This window comes from Lepisosteus platostomus, chromosome 2 (genome assembly GCF_059453375.1).
Source record: "Lepisosteus platostomus isolate fLepPlt1 chromosome 2, fLepPlt1.hap1, whole genome shotgun sequence".
Lineage (NCBI taxonomy): Eukaryota > Metazoa > Chordata > Actinopteri > Semionotiformes > Lepisosteidae > Lepisosteus > Lepisosteus platostomus.
In genome coordinates this window covers 8,905,896-8,930,867 of record NC_142612.1, presented here as the reverse complement: position 1 = coordinate 8,930,867, position 24,972 = coordinate 8,905,896, and the positions used below count along the sequence as shown (strand labels likewise).

At 39.6% G+C, this 24,972-nt stretch overlaps 1 protein-coding gene across 3 annotated transcripts in view; it reads left to right on the top strand.

Moving 5' to 3' along the window:
- The first annotated feature begins 2,749 nt into the window (after positions 1-2,749).
- arhgef7b (Rho guanine nucleotide exchange factor 7b) overlaps positions 2,750-24,972 on the top strand; it is a 51,533-nt gene continuing 29,310 nt past the window's right edge. Inside the window, exons 1-6 of one of the 3 annotated variants that reach the window (XM_088596929.1) lie at positions 2,750-3,201; positions 6,358-6,441; positions 17,800-17,884; positions 18,525-18,658; positions 18,818-19,019; positions 21,901-21,989. In XM_088596929.1, the coding sequence (XP_088453055.1) occupies positions 3,037-3,201; positions 6,358-6,441; positions 17,800-17,884; positions 18,525-18,658; positions 18,818-19,019; positions 21,901-21,989 (759 nt within the window). In that variant the 5' untranslated portion in view covers positions 2,750-3,036. Of the gene's footprint in view, positions 3,202-6,357; positions 6,442-17,077; positions 17,199-17,799; positions 17,885-18,524; positions 18,659-18,817; positions 19,020-21,900; positions 21,990-24,972 lie in introns of those variants that run through there. The other 2 variants (XM_088596937.1, XM_088596949.1) reach the window with 2 other exon arrangements.

The following is a 24,972-nucleotide window of genomic DNA, read 5'->3' as shown; positions in this document are numbered from 1 at the left end:
AAGAATTTCAGATGAAAGCTGAGAAAGAAAAACAAGCCAAATTAAAAAAAAATACATCATTTTAAAAGCAGTACAAGAAGCTGATTACTGACTTATGGTTGTCACAAACATTTCTTCAATCATAGCAGACTGTGTTATAGCTAATGATTTTAATTTAAAAAGTTTAGTTTGTGTATTAATTGCCAATAATATGATTATAGCAATAAGACAAGGAAGAAGACAAAAACAAGTCTGAAATGGTAGGTAAGTGGTGGGAGAGATGAAAATCTTATATAACAAACTAAGGTGATTTTTGTTTTTTAAAATGTATGCTTTTAGAATTCATCATTTAAATGTTAAATTCATAGCCTTATCAGTGTCACTGCAGGATGAAATGAGTTCCTTGCAACATGTAACATGCTTGGAGATCCTTTAGAATAAATGTGATTACTATTAAGTTGTTTTCTTAAATTGCCCTCCCGGGGATGAATAAAGTATTTTGAATTGAATCGAATTATCATCAGATAAGAAGGTGATACACAAGTATTTTCCTGATTGCCAGTAAGCTGGCAGCAGCTGTGCTAAAAATTCAAAGAATTCATCACAGAAGGTGCTGAAATGCAAATACACATAAAGTTTATACAGTTAAGGTAAATATTATTCAGTCGCTGTAACCTTCCATTAAACTACTTCCTTCCAAGAATATTGTTTGAAATAAAGTTTTGAATTTGTTCCATATTCTTCTCTTCATTTAATTCGGGTGTCAGAGCCTACCTTGGCAACCAACAGGTACAACACAGGATATGCCCTGGACAGGACACAGATCCGTTACAGGGCACACAGTGACACAAACACGCACAACCACACACCAGGGCCTATTTACCCTATTTTATTGTAATGACAATAACTGGTCGTATATGCCTGTAGGGTGGTGTGTGATAGAAGCACCAGATTTAATTGGCTGTGCTTTTATTTTAGATTAAAGAAAAGCTGAATTTCACTACCTTTCTTTAGGATGTAGTCTTATAGTCTCTACAGTTCTTAAGTAAACCTCTCAGCCCCTTTTCTAAAGCACAAGTGTCATGTCCTGCCATGTAATTGTCTTCTGGGCTTCATGGTGATGTGGCTTTTTTCCGTCTTGTGATTATTTCACCAACATACTGTATCGCATGTCTCTGTCCGTAAGGATAAACTGCAAGGTGACCTAATCATTATGTTATGAAGAAAGGAATTTTGTTAGCGGTAGGCTTATCCAAAACGACCCATTTGAAAATTACAAGTTTAACCCCGTTGTTCCATGTTTTTAATTTAAGATCCCAACATGAAATTTGTCATCATCACCAGAAACGTTGTTGCGTTTGTTATTCTCAGCGGTAGTAGTAATATTGGTAGTAGCAATACTGTAGGAAGGAATAGTAGATGTTAAAATATTTTAGAAAGACACAAATGATATTTTAATCATTCTTATATATAAAACAGATATGATACATGTTGTTACACAACACTATGAATTCCCAAATTAAAGCCAAATAGATCTAGAATAAAAAAACAATCCCTTAACGGAAAATAATTTTGTAAAACGATTTTCGCTGCAAGGTCTCCCTCGTGTGGAAACAGAAATAATTACACGGCGAAAAAATTAGTTTTGTCGAAAACTCTAACATTTTATAGATTAAAAATCATTAATATTTTCAAGTGTCTAATATCTTAAAGTATCCTTTGCTTATAGTTTGTGTTTGTCAATTTATTGATCGTAACAAATAAACGATGATTACCATTTGTTGTATAAGAGTTCTTTATCGGTTTGTAAGCATTGCTTTTGCAGTATAATTAAATCGAAATCAACGAATTTCGAAAAGAAAAATCACATCTAGCTAATAAGGTGCTGGTATGTTCCAGTGTTGGTCCTTACATAAATGTAACTGCATTTCTATTGTTCTTTATTCAAACTATTATTTAAAAAACATTATGTAGCATTCTGCAAAAGCGAAACAACAACATAGAATGCACAAAAACATTCACAATACATAAAACAGCTTAAACTGCTTAAATTGTGTGAATAAAACATTTATGGAACATTATAGGAAAATATTTTCACATAAATCTCACCACTTAATTTAATGTATTAAACCGATTATGAGAAATGTATGTATTTAACCGACAGTTTATAAAGCATGTAGTCTGGCTCATTCACAAGTTCTGTTAGGAAAGCATTGAAGTCAAACCGTGGAACAAAATAGGACAAAACAGGTCGTTTTAAGCGAAAAAGCATACTAGGAGTCTCCACAAGGCGGCGGACTTTCGTATCCAAAAGCATTAAGGTGCTATATCTGAAGCTTTTTTGGGAGATGGGTAAATAATTTGAATTATCCTTTCATTAGAAAAATATTTTGAACGCCCACTATCATTTTTTTTTAAGTATCAGTGATGTGTTTTTCCAGGTTCGAGATTGTCAAATTATAACACAAATACTAAATCAATAAAATACACTACAGGCAACACAGGGGTGAGAACTATTCCCAGTTCAGGTTTACCCCCACACAAAACAGTGCCTTTCCTTTCACAAAAGCAAAATGCTAGAGGTTTTGCATATCCAGATGCTGCCATCCTATTTCAAAGGCCACACATGTCAAACCATGCAAAAGTATTCCTGTGCCATGCAAATATACCTCTCTGAATACCATTGTAAGTGGCCATGTCGCTTTTCCGTGTCCATGATGTCATCTGCCGGAAGATCACTTGTGGGAGGCAATGCAGGTTGTGTGTATAATAGAGAAAGGCATTTGACAGCTGGCCAAAACAACCCCAGAGGAAAGCAAAAAACGACCTGCTAGATTTTCAAAAGCAAATCGTCATCATCTGCATCTACATGGAGAAGGAGGGATCAGGCGTAGTCTCTGCCCCGGACCTCACACCAATGTAGAGAGGAAATGTTTTAATTGGAATATATATTGATACATCTACCCACATAACTAATTTGCCCCCCGTCTCCCCACCCCCCCCCCCCCCCCCCCACCCCCACCTCCTCCCAATTGGATTTGCATCGTGAATGCTGCCATGAATTCAGCAGAGCAAACCGTTACATGGCTTATTACTCTGGGGGTCCTGGAATCGCCGAAAAAGACCATCTCGGATCCAGAAGGATTTTTGCAATCGTCTCTGAAAGATGGTGTGGTCCTGTGCAGACTGCTGGACCGATTGCGCCCTGGTTCTATCGATAAAGTAAGGACATTTACCATTCTTACCCGCTCCCAGCTACAGTGCGCTGTGTTTTTGTCGCGTAAACCCTATCGATGGCGTCCGGAGAATACAAAATATCCCCCTTTAATGCTCCGTCTCGGTCAATGTTTCTTTTTAGGTCATGTGTCTGGTAGTTATTGTGCTCCTACTGCAGGCTAACTGATATAGCACAGATGTCAATAACCCAACGCGAGAGGGATTACCGTATTAGACGCTAACAATAGGTGCTATTACGTATCATAGGTACAAACTATATCTATCATATCCATAAATCATTGAATGTGAGAAAACCCTCTTAAGAACCGATGCTGGTTCTAACACTGGGAAATATACCCTTTCAACATTTTTTTTATTTATGAAATTGCACTAGACAAGAACATACGGAATGTGTTTTAAACACGATTTTAAGAGAACGGAATCCCCTTTTTATGTTGCTTTATTTACTTGGAGGTGATGCGCTGACAGAGGACAGAATTGCGCCAAATCAAAATCGACTATTGATTTTTTTTTTTACGTGTGGAGGGGATACGATCCCACATGAGCAGGCCGCCATTGACTGGAAAAGCGCACACAGTATGTGACGACCCTCGGAAATTTTAAAGGAACAGTTCCATTTTTGAGGGTACGGCTGTCTACCAGAAGGTCAGACCGCATGTGTCAGACTTGTTTATAGTGCTGAACAATTGAGCTTACTGTTCCGTTTTTACAGTAGCCTGTATTACAGTCTACAAACAAATTGCTTTGATGTAGACTATCCTTTCCAACAGGTTATTAGGTTCCTTCTTGGAGCTAAATGGAACTCCCGTCGTGTTCTTTCAGTATTGGTCTTTCTTTAATTTCCTCAATATCATGTACTGGGTCTTAACGAGAAATGTCCCTGAATAATCTCTGGAATGCAGTTTGGTGATTTTATCTTCAATCACGACAGGTGAAATTACTAATTTTATTGCATGAACATTGCATTAAACAAACCTAATGAACAATTAAACAAAATCGTTTGAAAAAAAAAAGGCTAAAGCCTACATCATATGAAAAAAGGTGAGATTTAAATTTGCATTTGCTGCTAAAAACAAGAGGACGTAAGATCCCAGTGTACAGCACACAAATGCGGAATGAAACTTTACAATAATTAATGCCATTAGTAAAGGCTTCTTGCTTTGGTCATTTTGAGGGCATACCTCAGGTTAAAACTAGCCTACGGTAAATAATACCTGTCTTTTTTGAAGAATTAAAATCCCTTAAACATATGAATCAAATCAATTTTAATATCACAAAAGTACATCATCATCCATGTATCCAGATATTAACTTTTATTATTGAAGAATCCTTGTGTGTTAGAAGTAGGAGATCCACAAAGACGACAACAATATAAAGCAGAGAAACTCAATGCAGTCCAGCATCCATCTGTAACAGCAGAATCTACAGTGCCCCCCAATTGTGACAGCAAGGTGATAACTATTATTTTTGGTTTAGAATCAGGCTATTTGTATTTGTGATTGTGGGATTGATGTGGCTTCACAGATGAGATGATGACTTCCGGAGCATCTGCAGTTTCTATTTTTTCGCCACACTTAAACTTAGGTGAAGTTTTGGTTCGGTCTGATTTTTTCTGGAAGTTATGTTCCCCAAATCTTCCGCCTGAGTTTTGTACTTCTGAGCAAATTTGGAAACATGGTGAAACATTCTGGCTTCACATCTGGCTCACTGGTCTTTGAAGGCACTGGTGGCAGCGGCAGAATGAATTCTGAAATATTTCCGCTGAATATGTAGAGGAAGGTCATGCCCTGTGCCCACTGCTTGCTGGGATAGGCCCCCGGCTCCCCTGCGATGGATGTAGAAGAAGATCCTTACGTAGTTGTTGGGCAGCACTTTACCATGCAGCATGACCACAACCTAAAACATACAGCTCATGCGACAACTTTTATCTTCGGGAGAAAAAGAAAAGTCCTAGACTGACCAAACCAATATCAAGCCATGTTTCCAGCTGACCAGCATTTTGCATGATGACAAAAAAGTTCAGAACAAAAAAAGTCCCAGCACCTCAGGAAAAATCAAGAAGCCTGAGTTACTGAAGCAAAGGCTTAACGAAGCACCTCAGATGATCACGCAGATACCTGGGTGATCTCAGTGGGTTGCAGGCCTAATGTGGTCATTGCCTCAAGGGAGTAGACTTTTACACTCTGAAATGTACTTAAAGTGAAAGTGTCCCAATACCTTTGGTCCTTTGAAATCACCGGGTTCAACAAAAAGTATGTTTTTCGGACTAATATGACCACGTGTGCGTATGGCATGATCTAAAAATAAAATGTATAGTGCATTACATTGTATGCATCTCTCGTATTAATTTCCTGTTCTTAAATACAAATTGCTTGACTGTAAAGCAAAAGCAATAGCCTTGACTATGCTGTCCTTGTGTTTTGGGGGGACACTGCAAGTATTTTGTTTTCCCCAAAACTCTGTTCATTTCTCACAATTCTATTACTTTTATATGTATAATGTTTCAGATTAAGGAAGCATTTAATGGAATTTAGAAAAACCACCAACAACAAAGTAGATGGATGGATTTCAGACAAAGGCAAGCTCGAAACTTGATCTACATGTATACAAATATTGCGTAAGAACGAAAAACGTTTTCTTGTAATTCTATTGCGAAGGCCAGGACTGGGAAATTCAAGTTAAAAATAGTGCGCGCAAGGAAAATATATTGACTTGTTTCGCATTTTATTTTTTTTTTTTTTGAAAAAAGGGTGATCTCTATCATAGAGGCGTACGAATGGCCTAAATAGATTTTACATGCCAGCGAGAGACGGCTGAAGTTGCGCATTCCCCATTCACAACAGCCAGAGCCTTTTTGTCCTCGCCTGCTTCATGCGGTGAAGTCCCCTCTGCTTTCCCTGCTGGTGTGTTGTTGTGGAATCATATCAGCAGACGTCATTTCCTTTCTCCTATGTCCACTTCCCGGTAAAAGAAAAATGATATTTTCCAAGGAGAGATGCTACCTGAAATGAATAGCAGTATAAAGAAAACAGTGAACATTTAAGTGGGTTGCGATAAAGATACAAACTCGAGAGTTACGCCTGGCGAATAGAGACACGCATCGGGATTAGCCTCACAACTACCCCTCATCTCCCTGCACAGATTTACCAGGAAGCGAGGAACGATAGCGAGTGTCTGAGCAACATCAGGGAGTTTCTCAAAGGCTGTGGTTCTTTTCGAGTGGAGGTGAGTTCCTCTTAATTTTTGTTTTTCACACGCCCTAAGTTGGCATACTGCTTTTTTGTGTGTGTCAACGACATATGTGTAAAGGTCTGTTTTATTGTTCACACTTGCGCTGGGACATCGACACAATAGCAAAACACGTACAGGACGAGGGTATTGTCCCGTGGATGGAAGGACTTGAGACTGAGACTGATTGTAAATTGTTGGAAAGAATAGAGACAACTGCTCCTTCGAAGATCCATCGATGAATCTGCTGCAGACCTCTGTTGATCTTGAGGTAGTTTGTAAAGCATTATCAAAAAATGTGATGATACATTTCTGTTCGATGCATTGTTGTTAGGAGAAGCTATCGGATGCTTTACGCTGAAAATGTATTTTTGTTCCCTGCGACCGTCTAGCTTGTTTTCGATTTGTATGTTTGATGTTAAAGCTTTGCCCTGTTATTAAGTTGTCAAGATTCACTGGCTTCTGCATGTCAGGATGTCTAGCTCTCAAAGTGATGTGCCATATGTGCTTTGAATGCATTGTAGCCTAGCTTTATCACTGAGTTTATAATACCGAAGCAATTCAGAAAAGGAGTTGGCATATGTCAGAGCCCACTTGTGAGCCTCTGAAGCTCCAGTGTTCTTGACGTGAACTGCTTTCCAGTCTGCGTTCTACCTGAATGGCCTGGATCGCCAGTGAGCACTGCAGCCTCCAGCTCCTGGGCTCTTGATTCCAGCCGTCTGTGTGGAGTTCACATGTCCCCCCTGGGACTGTGTGGGCTTTCTCCAGCCATTGTGGTTTCCTCCGAACTCCCAGGGACACGCAGATTAGGTGTGATTGGCTGCTCCAAGCTGTCTCCCAAGGTTTTGACCCCATTCCTGTTAGCCGACTGTGGCTGATAATGCTGGATGTCAGTCGCACATGGCACGTGTTGTACTGTACTATATGTACTGCTGGTAATGTACTGCATTAGATTCCAATGCAAAAAAGATGCATCTCACCAGTTCTAATCGCCTTTAAAGACCGATCTGCAAAACATTTTGAGAAGATAAACATATGTATTTATTAGTTCAGGTGGGCAGCTGCGTCAGCATACGTAGGCTACAAAGGAACAAGTAATAGGTTTATTCCGTGCTGAAAAGAGACGAAAGAAAACAGGGTTTTGGCTGTGGAGCCTTCTGTCTCACCCGAAGAAGGCTCCACAGACGAAACATTGTGTTTTCAGCATGGAATAATCCTATTACTTTTTCATCTGTATTTATTTCTGCTTATTTTTAACTGTTTGTTAGTACAGACATTAGTAGCATTTCAGCTGCTTCTCTGAGTATGATGTATCAGGTATTATTTTTAATTATTTTGTACTTAATTAATTAAGTACCCGCTGTCATGACTTACCCTCTACTGTGTAGATGGGTTTTCCAGGCCCGGAGGAAAACAGTTTCCATTGTTTTTTTATTTTATTCCAGCACCTCTTTGTCTCTTTGAACTAATTATTTGGCCTAATCATCTGTTAAAAAATCACCCCTTTTTTTAGTTAAGTTGCTATTTGGAAACTTCCTGACAAACCCGTTCTGACCTTCTGAAAACATATGAAATATAATCCTGGCACGAATGCAAATTCAGAATAGGGTAAAAAACATGTCTGAGCTTGAATATTTTGCCTTCCAAAGCTGATGAGAGGATTGAAGGCTGCATACTTCACAGAATAGTACTGCTTTTCCTTACAAAAAGGTAATTTCCTTTGGAGACAGTAGAATACCGAAGGCAGTTTAGTAATAGGTACTGTAGGTAGCTCTGCTGGAATATTGTGTTTTCCTCATCTGCTTTGTTTGTGTGTAAGCATTAAGTGCCATTTAAGTCAAAAATAAGGGTAAATGTCATGCCAAAATATTAGCAAGTGCACGCTTAGCATTTCAGATGTTTACAGCACAGTAAAAATAATTAAATTCAGATATGTACCTCCATATTACACCTTTTTGATTGATTATTGCAAAAAGACGAGTGGATATCAAATCTTTTTATATACATGGGAGAGATGGTTGAAGAGATTACACTGAAAATCATGTACTTAATTTTCAGAATGTTCCTCGTCGCTGGGAAAACAAAGTGCCCTTTCTATTTGCTGTGTCAGTCCATCCAGTAAAGAAGATTAAGGTTGTTGCCTTAAAGCGTGTGTTTCTAGATAATTTAAAATGTTTACAGTAATTATAGTTTTATGCTCTGTTTAATGCTCTGTCATTTGATTACATTGTGTGGCTTTTCAATGTAGCACTTTTCGGAACAATCTTCCACCTTAAAAAAGAGTTAACCGGTACTCACATAATGGCTCCTAGATTGCTGTTTTCTGAAAGCCTATGTAGTTGTGAATTTTTTGTATGCAGGACATGAATGTATTGACATGAAACGCAGGTGAGGCTACATCATACCTGAAGCCCCGCACGTGATTGTGTGGGGTTTTTGAAACAGTGGCCAGGCTGTTAAAGCTGTTGCCATGCAGCTTTGAGATCCTGGGTTCGATTCTTGATAGCGATGCCTTCTGCATGGAGTTTGCATGTTCTTCTCCGGTTCCCAGGGGTTTTCTCTGCTGTCTGTGAATTGTCTCTTGGTGTGTGCCATGTGGCAGACTGGGGTCCCATTCAGCACGTCGACCTGCCTTGCTCCTGCCTTGCTTCAATAACAGGCCTTGGGTTGCCACAACCTTCGGCAGCAATGAGCATCTTTCTAATTATGGATGAGATGAAGGGCTGTTCTCTTTTTTTTTTCACAACTTTTAAGCAATCAGATTAGTTCCGCTGCAGTCCCACGGTCGTCCACGCCATTTTTCTTAGTTTTAACAAGCAATTCTCTGTTTTTTGGTATGTGAAAAATCGGTTTGTTTCACCGATTAAGGGGTGTCTACGATGTCCGTTAAGGGATCTGACATATGGTCGGGAAAAGGTTTAGGCGGCTGTGTCCTGACAATTGTGCCCTTTGCAGTCTGTCTCACAAAGCCAGCTGTGGAGAAAGCAGACAAGCTCTCTTTTGTACTTTCGTCAAGCGGGAGCTGAGATGGTAATTCTTTAGACCTCATTAATTCAACTAGCAGTTCCTAACACTGAGGACATTTCAGAAACGGACCGGAATTTAAGGTAGAGCAAAGACGCTAGAAGCGAGAGCTCTGATAACTTATCTTTCTCCCGAGAAGTGGGTTTTAATTCATAACCAAGGTAATGAGCACCAGGAATGTCCATCTTCATGTCTTTTTTGAAAAAAATAGAGAGCTGGCTTTTTTCTTGTTCCAAGAGTCATTCCAAAATGGACATAGCAGAGTGAATGGGACATCAGGAGGACAGATAGACAGATTAAAATTCTTAATCCTGGCATAAGAGGTTACTGTTCTGTGACAAGCTGAGTGAGCATTATAGGGCATTTTGGAATATCTCATCTCAGGTTTTCCCATAATTGCCCATATATTGTAGTCCTGTGGAGCATATGTTTGTGAGGAAACGATTCACATTAATATCTCAATAGGTTTGTTTGCACTTATCCTGGCTGCTTTGAAGACAGTATAGCTTCTGACCAGCACAGGCATCAAACACACAAGACACAAGTGTGTTAGGATTTGATGACTCTAAAGCCTTTAATATTTTAAAAATCTGAATATGAGTCTTTCTGAAAGACCATTTTGGTTTGTTTTTATTGGTTGGTATGATGTGCTGTACCTGAGCTTTGGAAAACTCTCAGCACAGAGCCAAGCCGACATTTTCCTTCATATCTCCTCTACTGGTGGGACTGTGTCCAGGGTTAGCTTGACAGAAACTTTGCTACTCCTGGCAGTGTCTAGGATCTTGAAATCGCCAGTACCCTACCGGTACAGTAGAAACCAGTAGAAAAAAGAAACTTTTTTTAAAATGTAGTGTACCATATAAACAGTATCTCATTAAATGACTTAATTGTCACTGACATCACAGAAGTGCAGGTATTTGTTCTCAGACAGCTGCATTTTTAAAAGTCACTAATTTACAACTTGAATTATTCCAGTTAAATATTTCCTGGTAGGCGGTTTTACAATATGAATTGGTTTACAGTTTTGCGCCCGCATGTGCAGTTCTCTGCCCTGTAAGGAGTTGGCCGTGAGTGAGGGATCTTTGCCTGATGCGCTGTCAGTAGTTTGAAAACATGCAGTTTCTCTGGTAAACGTGTATTGCGATAGTTTCATAAATCACATCCAGCCTGAGTCAGAATGACTTACTGTAGTGGAACTAGATGTCTACAGGGGGCAGCACTCATGCTGTTCTGTCACTGGTATCCTGGTAATTCTTTTGTTTGTAAGAACATTCACTGACAGAGTGCCTGATTGCCCAGACAGAGGCATGTGAGTGGCAGTCGCTGGCAGGGTTTACTGTGCTGGAGTCAGCTGGGGCCCTGGACCTGCCCTGAAGCAGTGTCCCAGTGATGGCCTAGTTACCTGGGACCTGGCAGTACTATGGGTGCTCTTGCTCTTTTGTGGCGCTGTGTAGCCCACAGCCTTTGAGGTGAAAGGGATCTCAACGGTGGGCGTGCACGTTCACTCATCTTGACCAGTATGGGGCGCTCACCCTGCCGTCTTGTGGGTCCTGATGCCCTAGTATAGTGATGGGGGACACTATACTGTAAAAAGGTACCGTAATTTGGCTGGGGCGTAAAACTGAGGTCCTGGCCTTTACCAATCATGGCCTCCTAATAATCCCCATCTGTGAGCTGGCTTCATCACTCTGCTCTCCTCCCCACTGATAGGTGGTGTGTGGTGAGCGTTCTGGCGCACTATGGCTGCCGTCGCATCATCCAGGTGGGGCTGCACACTGGTGGTGGTGGAGGGGAGTCCCCATTATCTGTAAAGCGCTGTGAGTGGAGTGCAGACAAGCGCTCTCTAAGTGTAAGGAAATATTGATGATCATTACTATCTTGTGAAGGTGCTCAGTCTGTAGTGGTGAGCCAGTCTCTTCAACAGCTGAAGACTAAAAATTGGGATGGCACAAAACAGACCAAAATATTAACGATTCCAATTGAGAACAAACAAGAATAACAAACTGTGTAGAATGAAGCTGCCAGCTCATGACAGAAAGCAAGGCTTTTTTTTTTCCAGCTAGGTAAGAGCAAATTTGCAGTTCCTTACAAATATCGTTCACTTCCAGTTCATTCCAGGTCACCCATGCAAGTCCTGTTTGGCACTCTGCCATCACTGTTACTTGCAAGGCTAGGTAAAAAAAACACTTCAGGAAAGCTTGGGAAAATTTTTCCTTAACTTTAGGCAACGGTTAAGAACAAGCCCTTAAAACCTATTACCGTGAAATTGTTTTTTGCGGTTTGAGTATCAGGAATAGAACATTGTAAGCAGTATGGCTTAATAAAATGGGTTTTGCTGTTAATTGGCCTCGCAAGTTGTACTGCTTGCAAAAGCTATTGTCTTTGGTGCATATTTTCTTTGTAGTAACTTGCCCTGCTGACTGCAGTGTTTTTTATTTAAAACTACCATAGCCACAACTACAAACATTAAGATAAGGCCCAGATACAAGATTATAATGCCGTTATTTATAAGATTATATTACACGTGTCCACAAAGTCACTGATAAAGGCAACCCAGTGGACTTCTTCAGTATAAACAGGGAAACATAAACCAGAGGATACAGGTGGAAACTAAGGGAAACTAAGTGCATTTAAAGCTGAGAACAGGAGGCACTTTTTCACACAAATAGTTGTGGGAGTCTGGAATAAACCAAGTGGTCGAAGCCTTTTCCCTACCTTCCTTTAAGAAACATTCGAGTGATACCTTGGATCAATAAACCACTAACTACCAAAACAGCCAAGCTGGGCCAATAACCTCCTTTAAATTTTGTAATCACATTTTCATGTTATTATGCCTCTTGAAAGGACCTTGATTTGTGCATCCATATATATACTGTTAAAATCTGGTAGAGGTTCTATGTATTTGATTGTGTTACTGCATACAGCAAACTATATGTGTTTTTACCAAATCTCTAGGAGTTGGGACTCGATGATGTAGCACTGTAATAGCATACACACTGCTTCTGCTAGAGAAGAGGTACAGCTCAAGTAAAAAGCGAGGTCAATTTCGCACAATCAGAACAGTTTAAGTTCCATATAAACTGGAGGTAGAATCTGACCAGATTTTAGCACTCCAGTTGCCCGTTTGCCTGACGTAAACTCTCATTACTCCCCTGCATTGAAGCTGTACCAAAGTACAAATACAGATTGCAGACAATATTAACAGGCGCTGTATAAGTAAGGCAGACCTGGTAACATTTGTCTGTTAATTTCGACATACTGTATGTGCAAAGGTGTGTTTCACCTTTTTCATATATACATTCATGAATTTATGTTGTAATTTAAATAAAATAATAGTCTGCCATGAACTACTGGACAGTGTGGAGGAGAGACTCTTGTTCAGGCATCTTAAATTATCATGTAATTACAGCTGTCCATTTCGAGAAATTCAATCTTGTTAGATATGGAAGCTGCACTTCACACATGAATTATTTCATATATCTTGGCATGTATTATTAAATTAATTAATACAATTATTTGCATAAAATGCTGGTCCTTTTCCTTATACAGAACTGCATAGTAGCACATACAATACGATTTGCTTGGACTATATTTCAGTATCTCTTAATTAAACTTAATTAGTTGGAAGTTTACCAAGCGATGCAGTTGTGAAATTAAAAATTAGGTGTAGATGACATTAGAGGTTAATGATGTAAACCTTAATATAAGGTTTGGCTGTGAAAATATGTCAGTTCTCGACCCATAAACACTCGGCAGAAAGAAAAAAGGATTCATAATGAACACACCCTAAAGGAAAAAAAATGTTTCCAAAGTCAAAACAAGGAACTTTATTTCCATTTAAGGGGCCTTCAGTTGTGGTGACATTAATAACACACAGACATGCAGTCAAAGTCCACACAGTGTCCTCCAAACATATTGTGAATGCAAAGCCAAAAGAGTTATTTTTGCTTCATGCAATTTGAATTTGCGATCATGAGAATTATTATGAATCTTATTCCTTGTAAGCATTTGATCATATTAGACCAAAAACACACTTAGTGTTCAGCTTGGGGACTTCAAGTGACCTTATGTATTAGGACACATTCACTTTAAGTACACATTACCGGCTCCATGTCCTTCTGAGGCAATAACCATATTTAGTCTTCAACCCATTGAGCTCACCAAGCTATCTGTGTGATGATCTGAGGTGCTTCGCCATGTCTTTCTGCCATTCCTATATGCAGAGCTGCAGGGGGTCAGCTAAGATTTCAGGCTATAGTTTTAGCGCTTTTCCCAACATTTCCTGGCTAAACATCTTACAGCTGTTAAATAAAACTCATTGACATCAATAGGTACGGAGTAGATCAGGGATAGACAGTTCAGATCCTGTTGTGTCTGCAGTTTTTCTATGGCACTCGCACCTGAAGACAGGGGACGAGTTGCCAGTAATGAGCTTTTTAAGTTGTAAAGAGCTGAGTTACCAAGGAAGACCTGCAGACACTGCAGCCTCTCCACACTGGGATTGTCCACCCCTGGGATCCGTGCTAGATGACACCTACTGAGGTGCTGTACTGAGCTCTCAAAGTGCTGTATTCAAACGTTCACAGAAAACGCTTTCCAGGCATTGACAATGCTCTTTAATTTGGCAGCTGCTGTTGTTGTTTGGTTTAGAGGATTGATCAATGATATCACTCTTTGATCATCTTACAGTATCTTCTTTAATTTGGACAGAGAGGTTCCAGGTTGTTGCCAAGTGGGATGTTCTGTAGATATTCAGAGAAAGTAGAAAACACTGCTTTCCCTGTGTTTGCAGAGGAATACTGGTGTGTTTGTGTGTACGCAGAGTCTGACCGTGCACGCACTGTACTTAAGGGGACGTGGGAAGAAGCCGAACACACAAAGTGATTCTTTGGGTTCCCTCACTGCTTTACTGTGTGTCTTCTGCAGACAGACTGGGATACGGAGATGACATCTGTAATTTCTTTTACAGATGTCAATGTTTGCTTTTTTCATGATCATCCTTACTTCTAGTCCTAGGTGTGCAGTAGGTGAGTTGTTGGTTTTGCCAACTGCAATATGCACTTTGTGTGCAACAGCTAAGTGGAACATCACTGTTCCCAGTGTGTCAGCTGGGGTTCCTTGGAAAGTGAAAAGTGGGACTCGTGCTTCCAGAATAATGAAGAATTATACTTGCATTACTGAATAGGGTTTTTGGGGTGATCATGCACAGCTAGATGGTCACATTCCAATAAGCTCCTTTTTTGCCCTCCCCATATATCCATAATTTTTCTGTATATGCTGTGGAATCCTCTGTGTGTGAATCCCGAGGGTCTAAGTGATGATTAGGAAGGAGACAGCCTCTTCCCAAGGTTCACAGTTTGGGAAACGTGTTAACACAGACGTCCATTCGGGGGGAACTGCTGCCTGAGACTGAGCAAGCTTCCTCTTCCCCGAGCATCTCTGTCCTCAGCTTGATGTTGGCTGAGGCTCTGGGGCCGATCAATGAGGCAATTCATGAGAAGAGCACAGTCCTTCATTCTCTCAGACAGGGCTTCGCTGCCTGGGTCAATTGGGATGAAAGCAGAACCATATCGGGGAAAAATGAAGACGTTAATTACTGTCTCCAGAGAACCGACAAATTCCAGGACAAAATAAGTGACTTGGAGTACAGTTCGGGCTGCATTATTCTACTGGTTAGCCTACCTGGAGGTTTAGAATGAGAACATTCTAACTAGTATTTCCAGAAGATGCTCTCTCTCTGGTTCACCAGACTCTCCTCCTTTCTGCCATCTCCTGTCGAGATCAACAGAGATCAACAGACTGGTCATAGACAAACAGGTTGTGAATCTGCTTTGTGCTAAAAAGCTCTAGTTTCTTTTCTTGCTTTGTTTTGAAAATCCACTGGGTTCAAAATCCAACTAAAGTTGATTGAGAAATAAATTGATTGCTTCTTATGTGACCTTGTAAACATGAATCTAGAAAAAAAGCATTCCGACACAGTAAGTCTTAAAAACAGCTACTGCACAAGGCTGACATTTTCTGCCGTGTCTTCTGTTTTGAGGATAGATTTTTTACCTCAAAAACAAACCATTCCAATATTTAAAGACTGAATTATAATGCCCAAACCTGTGCGTTGTCACAGACTGAGAAAACTAATGATAAAACAATGAAATATGATGCATTTCATCACAGTGGCACACAAAGAGACAGCCATGTTTAACATAAAGTGAAATTGTACTGTGTTCACTACTGAACCATTTCAACATGAGGTAAAATCTGGATTTGAGGAGTGTTTATAGCTACTGAGGGGTTTATTGTGAGGACTGCATGGGGAAGAAGTCCTATCTTTTCTATTTCTATTCCTATCTATGAATTGGCTTCATTACTCTGCTCTCCTCCCCACTGATAGCTGATGTGTGGTGAGCGTTCTGGCGCACTATGGCTGCTGTCACATCATCCAGGTGGGGCTGCACATTAGTGGTGGTGGAGGGGAGTCCCATTACCTGTAAAGCGCTTTGAGTGGAGTGTCCATAAAAGCACTATATAAGTGTAAGCAATTATTATAATAATAATTATTATTATCTTTTCAAAAAGCAGTTGAAGAATTCAAGGCAGCCTGTTAAAAATAAAATAAATTAAAAGAGGCAAAGTGACCAAGTTTGCATGGTAGGCTTATATTATATATGGTGTTTATGACAAAAGGCAGACAGATTTTTGGGGTTACAAATTAAGGTAAACACAGTAACCTAGCCATTTTTAAAACATGGATTCTCATTCTAACTTCTCAAATGGGAAGTATTTTGCTGGGGATGTAGGAGACAACTCATGATTTCATTATAGTCTTGCATTCTGAGTTGTCCTCGATGTCTAACAAAGAAAACATGCTCCCTTTTTTCCTGACAAGATTCTTAATAGGGTATCAACAATATTATTATTATTATTATTATTATTATTATTATTATTATTATTATTATTAACAATATCATTTTTTCAGGATTTATGAGATTACTTTTTTCTTCAGCAGTGCATTTAATTCCTTCTTTTAATATTTCTGTTTTCAGATATTTCTGATGACAAAAACGTTTGACGCTTGGATATAATTTTCCCTTAAAGGCTCTCATTATTACTTAGAGAGCACTGGATCTGTGTCAGGCCCACACAATTCTTAAAAGCTATGCACGTAGCTGATTAGGTGGTGTAGCATAGCTGTTTTATGGCCTTGCTAATTACCAAGAGAAACCCTCTCATCAGCAGCATCCCTGGCTTTTGCATTAAAAACAGCCTAAAGGAGTCAACGTCCTGCACACCCTGGTCAATTAAATTGAATAATGCTTAGGGACTTGGAAGGGCTAATGAAATGCACTTCACTGCATTTGAACATCGGCTTAGACACGAGATGAGTGGGGAGAATAGATCCGTTTATTTTGTGAAAAACAGATGGTCTCAGCACGTTCTTTTGAATGTTTTGGGGCTGCGTCCTTTCTACTGGTTTGCATAGGCCTCGAGCAGGCACTACATTTGCATGCGCTGCTCATTCGAATGAGTAAGCTGTGCGCATGGAAGAAACGCGCAGCCCTGTCTCTTAACTTTGTTGGGGCTGAACTTTCTGGATGAGCAGCCAATGACATAAGACCCGTAGAAACAGGACACAAAAGTAGGAAGCCTTAAAACTCGGCACATCCTGTTATTTTTGTGAGTTCCAGCCTGGACTGACTATGGCGAAGCTGCTACCTCTACGGAACACTATGAAAGTTAGTCTTATTTTTATTAGCTTTTCTTTTTACAATGTGTCATCCCTTCCAAGATGAAAAGGTGTTTTTTTTGCTAAGATAAAGCAGTTAGAATGTGTTGTTTGAATAACAAAAAGGTCCCATTAAACTCCGGCTTACTGTGTATGTATGATGGTCTGTTGTTGGAGGTGGTCACACTGCCCTTTTGAACCTGAAGAGGGCCTTCATTGTGGCTGCTAAGGATGTGCTGGGAGGTAAAATAGGACTTCTGACAGAGGCTTCAAACAAGATGGATTTGGAAATATCAGACAAAGAAAGTTAGAGTATTGGTGCTCTACGTTTTCTGTTGGGGAGACTTAATATGTACATCAGAAAAATGCAACCCAGGTTAATTATATTTTTATAATGAATGAAAGATGCCTTATCTTGACTTAGAATAAATTTGCTTGTTTCCTTTGCTTTGTTAACATTTGGCTTCCTTCAACAGTGCGTTGAAGGGAAAGTCTGCTTCCAGATTATACTGTAGCTGTGTCTTAGAACTATATTCTGCAGTCTTCTTCTAGTTCAGAGTTCATAATTTCTACACATAAAATGAACTTATCCCCCTTTTCCTTCTCTTCAGACATTTGATGCCAATGACCTTTACCAGGGTCAGAACTTCAGCAAAGTCTTGAATTCTCTGGTTGCGCTAAATAAAGTAACAGCAGGTAAGTAGGCTCAGTTTTTGAATGCTGGTGATCAGTTACTCTTTGTCCCTGCTCATGGTTTTCCTGCATAGAATTACTGCTTTCTAATTGTAATCGCAGTAGCAGGGAGGGTATGAAGGCTTTTTGAAATGGGAGGCAAAATACAGTGGAGAATTTAAACCTGAAATGCATGCATGTATTTAATAAATACATATAGTTCAATATGCATTTTATATTTAATGTACACTACCTTTCTGGACACACGTGCATAAAATGCAACGAATCTATGTTGCAAAACACATGGGAATGAATGTGGATGTAATTTGTATAATTAGTAGAATATAATTAATTTATTCGTGTTTCATGCAGAATAGCTTTCATTGAGAAGGCCTGTAGGTGCAAAGCACAGGACACTGCAGTGCTGATGGCATTGCCAGTGTCTTTATTTCCTCACCTTTCAACTCTTAAGACTTGTCTGAACTGACACTGATTTGGGCGACTGCCGGCGGTCATTAACTTGGTCAAATAGTAATCAGAAGGCGCAGCAAAGGAGCTGTTGTCAAGGCGTTCCTCTAAGGGAGCTGAGCATGACATCTTTCTTGTTGCTGTGAGCGGGCCGGTGTAGGGCTGTCCTGTAAACGGCTTTCTTGTCGTCCTGTAGACATCGGTGTGGGAAGTGACTCTGTATGTGCTCGTCACTCCTCCTCCCACCGGATCAAGTCCTTCGATTCCCTGGGTTCCCAGTCCTCCCTCAGCAGATCCTCCAAGCTTCTGCAGAACCAGTATCGGAGCTTGGTAAGTCCCAGCGGCGATGAAAATAAAACGGTGAGATGGTGGCCGGTGCTTCAGTCTGAGCATTTGGGACTGCAGCTTGTGAGCTGCTGTTCCCTTGTGTCCTCTTCCGCGCCCGCCGTCGATTTTCCTCCCAAGTGTCCTCTTTCTTTCGGCCCTCAGGACATGACGGACAACAGCAACCACCAAGTGGTGGTGAAAGCACGCTTCAACTTCCAGCAGACCAATGAGGATGAGCTTTCCTTCACTAAAGGAGATCTCATCCATGTCACCAGGGTGGAGGAGGGAGGCTGGTGGGAGGGCACCTTCAATGGAAAAACAGGCTGGTTTCCCAGCAACTATGTCCGGGAAATCAAAGGCAACGGTATGTGCCCCTGGCAGACTTTTGTGCTGCTTTTACCTTTTTTATTTTTTGCCAGATAAATATTTTCCAGTAAAGGATGTAGCAGCAAAGGAAGAGGAATGCATATTGTGAGGTTATGATTTTGGTAAAAGGGCAATTTCTACATAGGAACAGGTAAAGGTTTATTCCATGCTGAAAGGGAAAGAGCGTTTCGGCTGTGGAGCCTTCTTAAGGTGTCCTTAGATGTCTGCACCTGCACCAATGTTGTGTCTCTTTTCTTTTCCTTACCACATGGAATAAACCTGTAGGTGTTCCTTTGCAGCCTACGCATGTTTCCCCAGCTATCTACTTGATATTTCTACATATACCACTGAGCCCCCACTAATCACCTGCCCAGCCTGCCTGTGTCGGCAAAAGATATATGAATGGTCCAGAGTTAAAGGTGAAAGGACAACAGAGTGCCATTCAGAAGCCTCTGTACTCTGCTGACCTCTGTCAATCTCCTGTCTGTTTTGTGGCCATCACATTGGCTTGACAGTATTTTACAAAATTTTGCAATGGAGTTAGTTTTTCAAACAATAAATCTGCAAAAAATCAAGTCCAACAGCTCAAAAGACATAAGACATAAGACGTAGGGTCATCATGTACACAGATGAAAAAATATGAAGCTCTCATAATGCAGGCCAAGACTTCACTACCTTTTCCGAGTAAAATATATCTCAAGGCTTTGTGCTGATTCTATAACTAAATTTAAATTTTCCTTGGAGAGTCAGCATGATGAGAAAAACCCTGCAGTGTAAGTTGCAAGACATTATCACAGTCCTACATTTATAGCCTCTTTAAAAGCAGTAAATTGAACTGCCTCGACCACATCAGACAAAAGTGCCAAAGAAAAGCCTGTAAAACATGTTTGAAAATTGCTCTGAGGAGACACATGCTGCTGTTTCACAGTGTGCCTTTATGACATCTTATTTAAGGGGATGTGTACTGTGCGAACTGGATGTTATTGGACAGGGTGAGGGAGCAGGAAACAATAACAGAAATTAATTCATCTGGTTAATCTTTCTTGTTTCATCTGATTGTCTTGTGAACCATAGAACAGTGCTGTGTCAATCTGCTTTTTGGGTTTTCATCTTTTTTGTGAACCAATACCCATTATCCCCACAATCCTGGGCTGGAGTAGTTGATACAAGCAGTAACAGGAGTGATCCTGACAAATTGCTGCTGATTTAGAGGGTCAGACAATGAGGTTTTTTTCCCTGCACAAGTTTGCTACCGTACATACAGTATGATGTGCTTGTGCTGTGATTATCAATTTGTCTTTTAGTTCTATTTGGAATTTCTGAGTAGTTTTTTTTGAATTGGTGTTTTATTATGTCAAACGTCCAGTCATTCCTCTCCTTTAAAAAATGGTAATTTGAAATTAAATGTAAATGTAAATGTTTTTTGCTATATATTTTAAATTTGATAAACAACAGGATGTTTGTATGTATGTGTAATATAAATAAACTAAGGGTGAGATTAAGAAGTCATTTTAAAAATCATGTGTTGGTAATATTTTTCATTTAGAAAAATGAAAATAAATTGTCTTCAGTTTGTCTGTTATCTTTACTAATATACGTATGTTGCCTTGAATTATCAAGGTTCTGCTGACATAGTTATTTAAACCTCCTTTACATTAACTCCTACATTTTGTCTGGCCTATTTCCTTTTGTGTAAATGACTGTTTGCACTGATTTTAAAATACAAGCTTTGTATAATGATGAATTTTTAGATAGAGGTATAAATTTGCCTGACCTGATCATTTGTGTTACATCGTGTGGATGTTAAAATTGGGGGAATTTAAGGAGGAAAGGTTGTTCAGTGCATGATGTCAGATTCCTGTGACTAGCAAGTCAGGAAGGAAAGTAGTTAACAAAGACAGGACGTATTCATTTCTGTAGATAGAGCATCCTTTTCCAAACAAGGCTTGAGCCTGTCAATTGTTTATTGGCCCTGTTTTAAGTTACTGAATTTAACATTTTTGGGATGGAAGAAATAAAGTGTTTATTTCTGTCCCAGAGCAGAAGCAGCTGTATGTAGGCAAGTGTCTTCTGTGTCTCAGGAAATCTGCTGAATCTTTATGTGACCACTTTGTCAGAGGTTGTTCCAAGTTTATTGTAGGTAGTAATGAGAAAGCCATATGTGAGTGCATCTAGGATTTTAAAATTCAAACTAGCGACCAAGCCCTTAGTCAACTACATTCTAGAAAACCTTTCATCTATTGTCATTGGCATTATGTAATATTAATACTGCTGAGCCCAGAAATTAACACATCTGAAATGTCTCAAGTACAGTATATGAATGACTTTGCTGTGGAATGTTTTGATGGCTTAACGTCTACTGTTTTCATTTTGATTTTCCGTCTTCAACCCTTCTGTGTCAGGTACTTCAGGATACACTTGGGCATAACTAAAGGCACATCAGCCAGAAGGGTCAAATTTAATAGTAATTTTTCTTCTTGAACTGACTTGGGGCAGAAGCTAAGCAAAGGAGATGGCCACTGCTCATGCTAAGTATGCCTCACATTTGCACTGCAGGCCAGCCTGCAGAATAAGAGCAGAACCTTCTGTTAATGTGAATTATAATAAAATCTGGTTGGACTCCAGTTTGGGCAAGTTCTGCTTGGTGACGTTAAACACCTACTGGGAATGTGCTCCTATATATACATTAATTTGCACCATCCCTGTTCTACGAGAACATAAAGGCAAATGGGAATCTCTGTTTGGGTTTCTAGCCAGTAATACACAGATAGATGCTTTTTACATTGAGCATTTAATAAAAAAATAGCAAAGCATAGAATTGCTTACGGCTAGCAAAACTCATTATAAAAATCAACTGCTTGTCTCCCTTCCTCCCATAGAAAAGCCGGTTTCTCCAAAATCCGGAACGCTGAAAAGCCCTCCAAAAGGCTTCGATACCTCTGCGATTAGCAAGACGTATTACAATTTGGTGAGTACCTGGTTTTTGGATTATATGACACGTAGCTGGTGAGCTCTCGAGCTGCTGTTGAGTTGAATGCATTCCAGCGGAAGTGATGTGCATTATTTTAAGGAATCCAGTAGTGGGAAAGGTCTTCAGTTCTGTCCGCTGCTGTAGTTCTGAAATGAAAAGGTGCTGGAGGGAGCGCTGGTAGGAGAGCATGAAGCCCATTCCATGTGGTCTTTTCCTCCGGGAGTTTCAAGTGTATGTGGAGGTCATGCTCCGCCACTGCTGATTAGATTTCCCAGCTTGACAGTCTGCCTGGGACACAATGAGGATGATTTTTTTTTTTCTTCTTGAGGCTGACCCCCAAAAAATACCCTGCCAAATTTCTTCAGTTGTGAACTGGGGGGTTTAAACATCTCAGAGAGATCAGCTCTGTCAGATGCTATGTGTATAACTGTGCAGGAAAAAGCTTTGGCCTGGGTGCGACCTCTCGCAGGTGACATGGCATGGCACGTTAACATTATCCCCCCACCTAGCTGCCTCACAGCTGCGTTATTCTACAAGCTTGTGAGCTAACTAGCTGTCTGATTATTGTAACTTAACTATATTATGCTAAACAAGACTGTGTTTGATCACAAGAACTACTTTGAATAAATACAGTAGTATTCATCAAAGATGTGGGCTACCCATGATTCCACTCAAGGAAGAGCTTTGTGCTTGAAACACATTACTATTTGCTCTTTTCTGTGTCCATCAAGCTATCATTGTATTCTTTTTGCTATCGATGTGTTATTCATTATTTTAGGTTCCTTGAAGCGATAAGAATTGTTGTTTTCACTTTGACAATTAAGTGGCTTCTGCTCCCTTTATTATTCTTCACAAATTATATTTCTCACCAACTATCACGAGCAATGAATGGACACAGTTTTTGCTAGAGAGTTTTTACCAACATTACCGGCTGTGAGCTACCAGACATCCAGGATGTCTACTCAGCTAGATGTCTTAAGAAGTCCAGGTCCATTCTCAAGGACCCCAGTCATCCCAGTCACAAACTGTTTTCTCTCCTACCGTCCGGTAAACGGTACTGAAGCATTCGAAGACTAACAGATTACGGAACAGCTTCTACCTCCAGGCAAGACTGCTAAATAGCCAAGCTGCAGTTTGTTCAGCAAATCACCCGTAACTGTAAACATACAGTTTTCATTGTATTCGGCATACTGCACCACTTGGACATAATGTATTGCATACAACGTACATACTGTATTGTTGTGCATTTGATAAATAAACTTTGATTTGAGTTATCCTGTGCTGTATTATTACGCAAGAATATTTCACTATGGATTCCTGTGTACATATTGTTGGTGTTCACACGTTTATGTGGCCAGGCAGCACCACTTTGTGGCTGTATACAACTGTGGAAAACCATGAAAAATATATAATGTATTAAAAGAAAACATTTTTTCCTAGAAACATAGCTCTAATTGCTAGACTAGAAAACATATTCACGCAGGGTTTGCTTCAGTTCGTTAGGCTTGAAACAATGTATTAAGATGCTAGCCGTTCACACGTAGGGAACTCGCTTCCCTTGTGTTCACACAGCAGTAATCAAGGAAGAAGTTTTTTTTGACCTTTTAAACTCAGTGTTTATCGTGTTAGTAACATTAGTCACACTGTCAAATCCTTAGGACCTCTTTATTTTAGATTTCATTTGGTGAAACTTTTTTTATCACCCTGCATTGTTCACTGCTTTTAATAAACCGTTTCTCTTTTGGCCCCTGACGCCTTTGTTTTTTGTGTGTTTTTCAAGCTCCATCTGCATGACCAAATTTCTAAAAGGACTGCTCTCTCCCGTCTTACCTATTTCATTCTCCTGGGTGTTGTTATCCACCTCATTCTCTGGAATAACAAGAAAGTGTTTTTTCCTCAACTGTTAAATAATTCATTTCTTGTATGCAGATGAACCAGTACCTTTGTTTGGCCAGACAAACTGCACAACAAACAACACCTCTTCTAGTGGTCCAGTTTGGCTCTATTTGATTTGTTTGACTATCCAGCTTTGATATTTACATTGATTTCCATATAAACTGAAACAGACTATGTAAATGACAGATGCCTGAAGACGCCGTATAGCACTGGGCCAGTCAAATTGATTCAGTTTTGGTTTGGAATGATACATCAGTTTCATATTTTCTAGCCTTTCCTTTCTACGAGTATTGAAAAATACCAATCAATTAATTTAGTTGTTTAAAATAACGGAGATCACTTACAAAAATGTATAGAAAACAATATTCAAATGTGTCTGCATTCGTCATGGCAAGGGTGAGACATGTGCCCATTCATTTGCAAGAGAATTATTTTAATTTTATTTTTATACTTTGTGTTTCTTGAGATGCATTTGCAGAAATAACACCTCTTTCTAAGGACACATCGTCTTCGCCAGAGGTTACAATCAAAAGAGCAAACTTACCTTAATTCTTTTAGTTGACAGTACTAACATCATCATTTGTATTTATTTAATACATATTACAATGAAAAAAGTAATCTCATAGCAGTATTTAATATTAATTGCCTACTCTTTATCATTTTACTTATTCAGTTAAAATCAAATCGTAAAATATATGTAAAATCCTTCCATACCATAAAGATTGACCAAAAAAACTTAAGAGCTTTTTTGCCATCTATTTCTAGGCTTTCTTGCGCAGAAGAAAAAGTTAAAAATGAGGAGATTTATAGGTAGAAATTAGTCTTTTAATTAATCATAGATTAATTCATGGAAATTAATTCCACCAGCCATTTATTTAAAAATGTTGAAAATTGGTTTTAGTAACAACAACAAGCAGTTTAAGAAGTAAACATTTGATGACAAACCCTCTTAACTAGAATTAAAACCTTTTGACCACTAAGGGGTGTTAAAATGGAACCTGAAGCAGTCGCAGCTCTGAGATCAGATGTCTGAGCAGTCGGTGTAGATCACTTTACACCCTTGGAACGTAGTCCTTAACTTGGC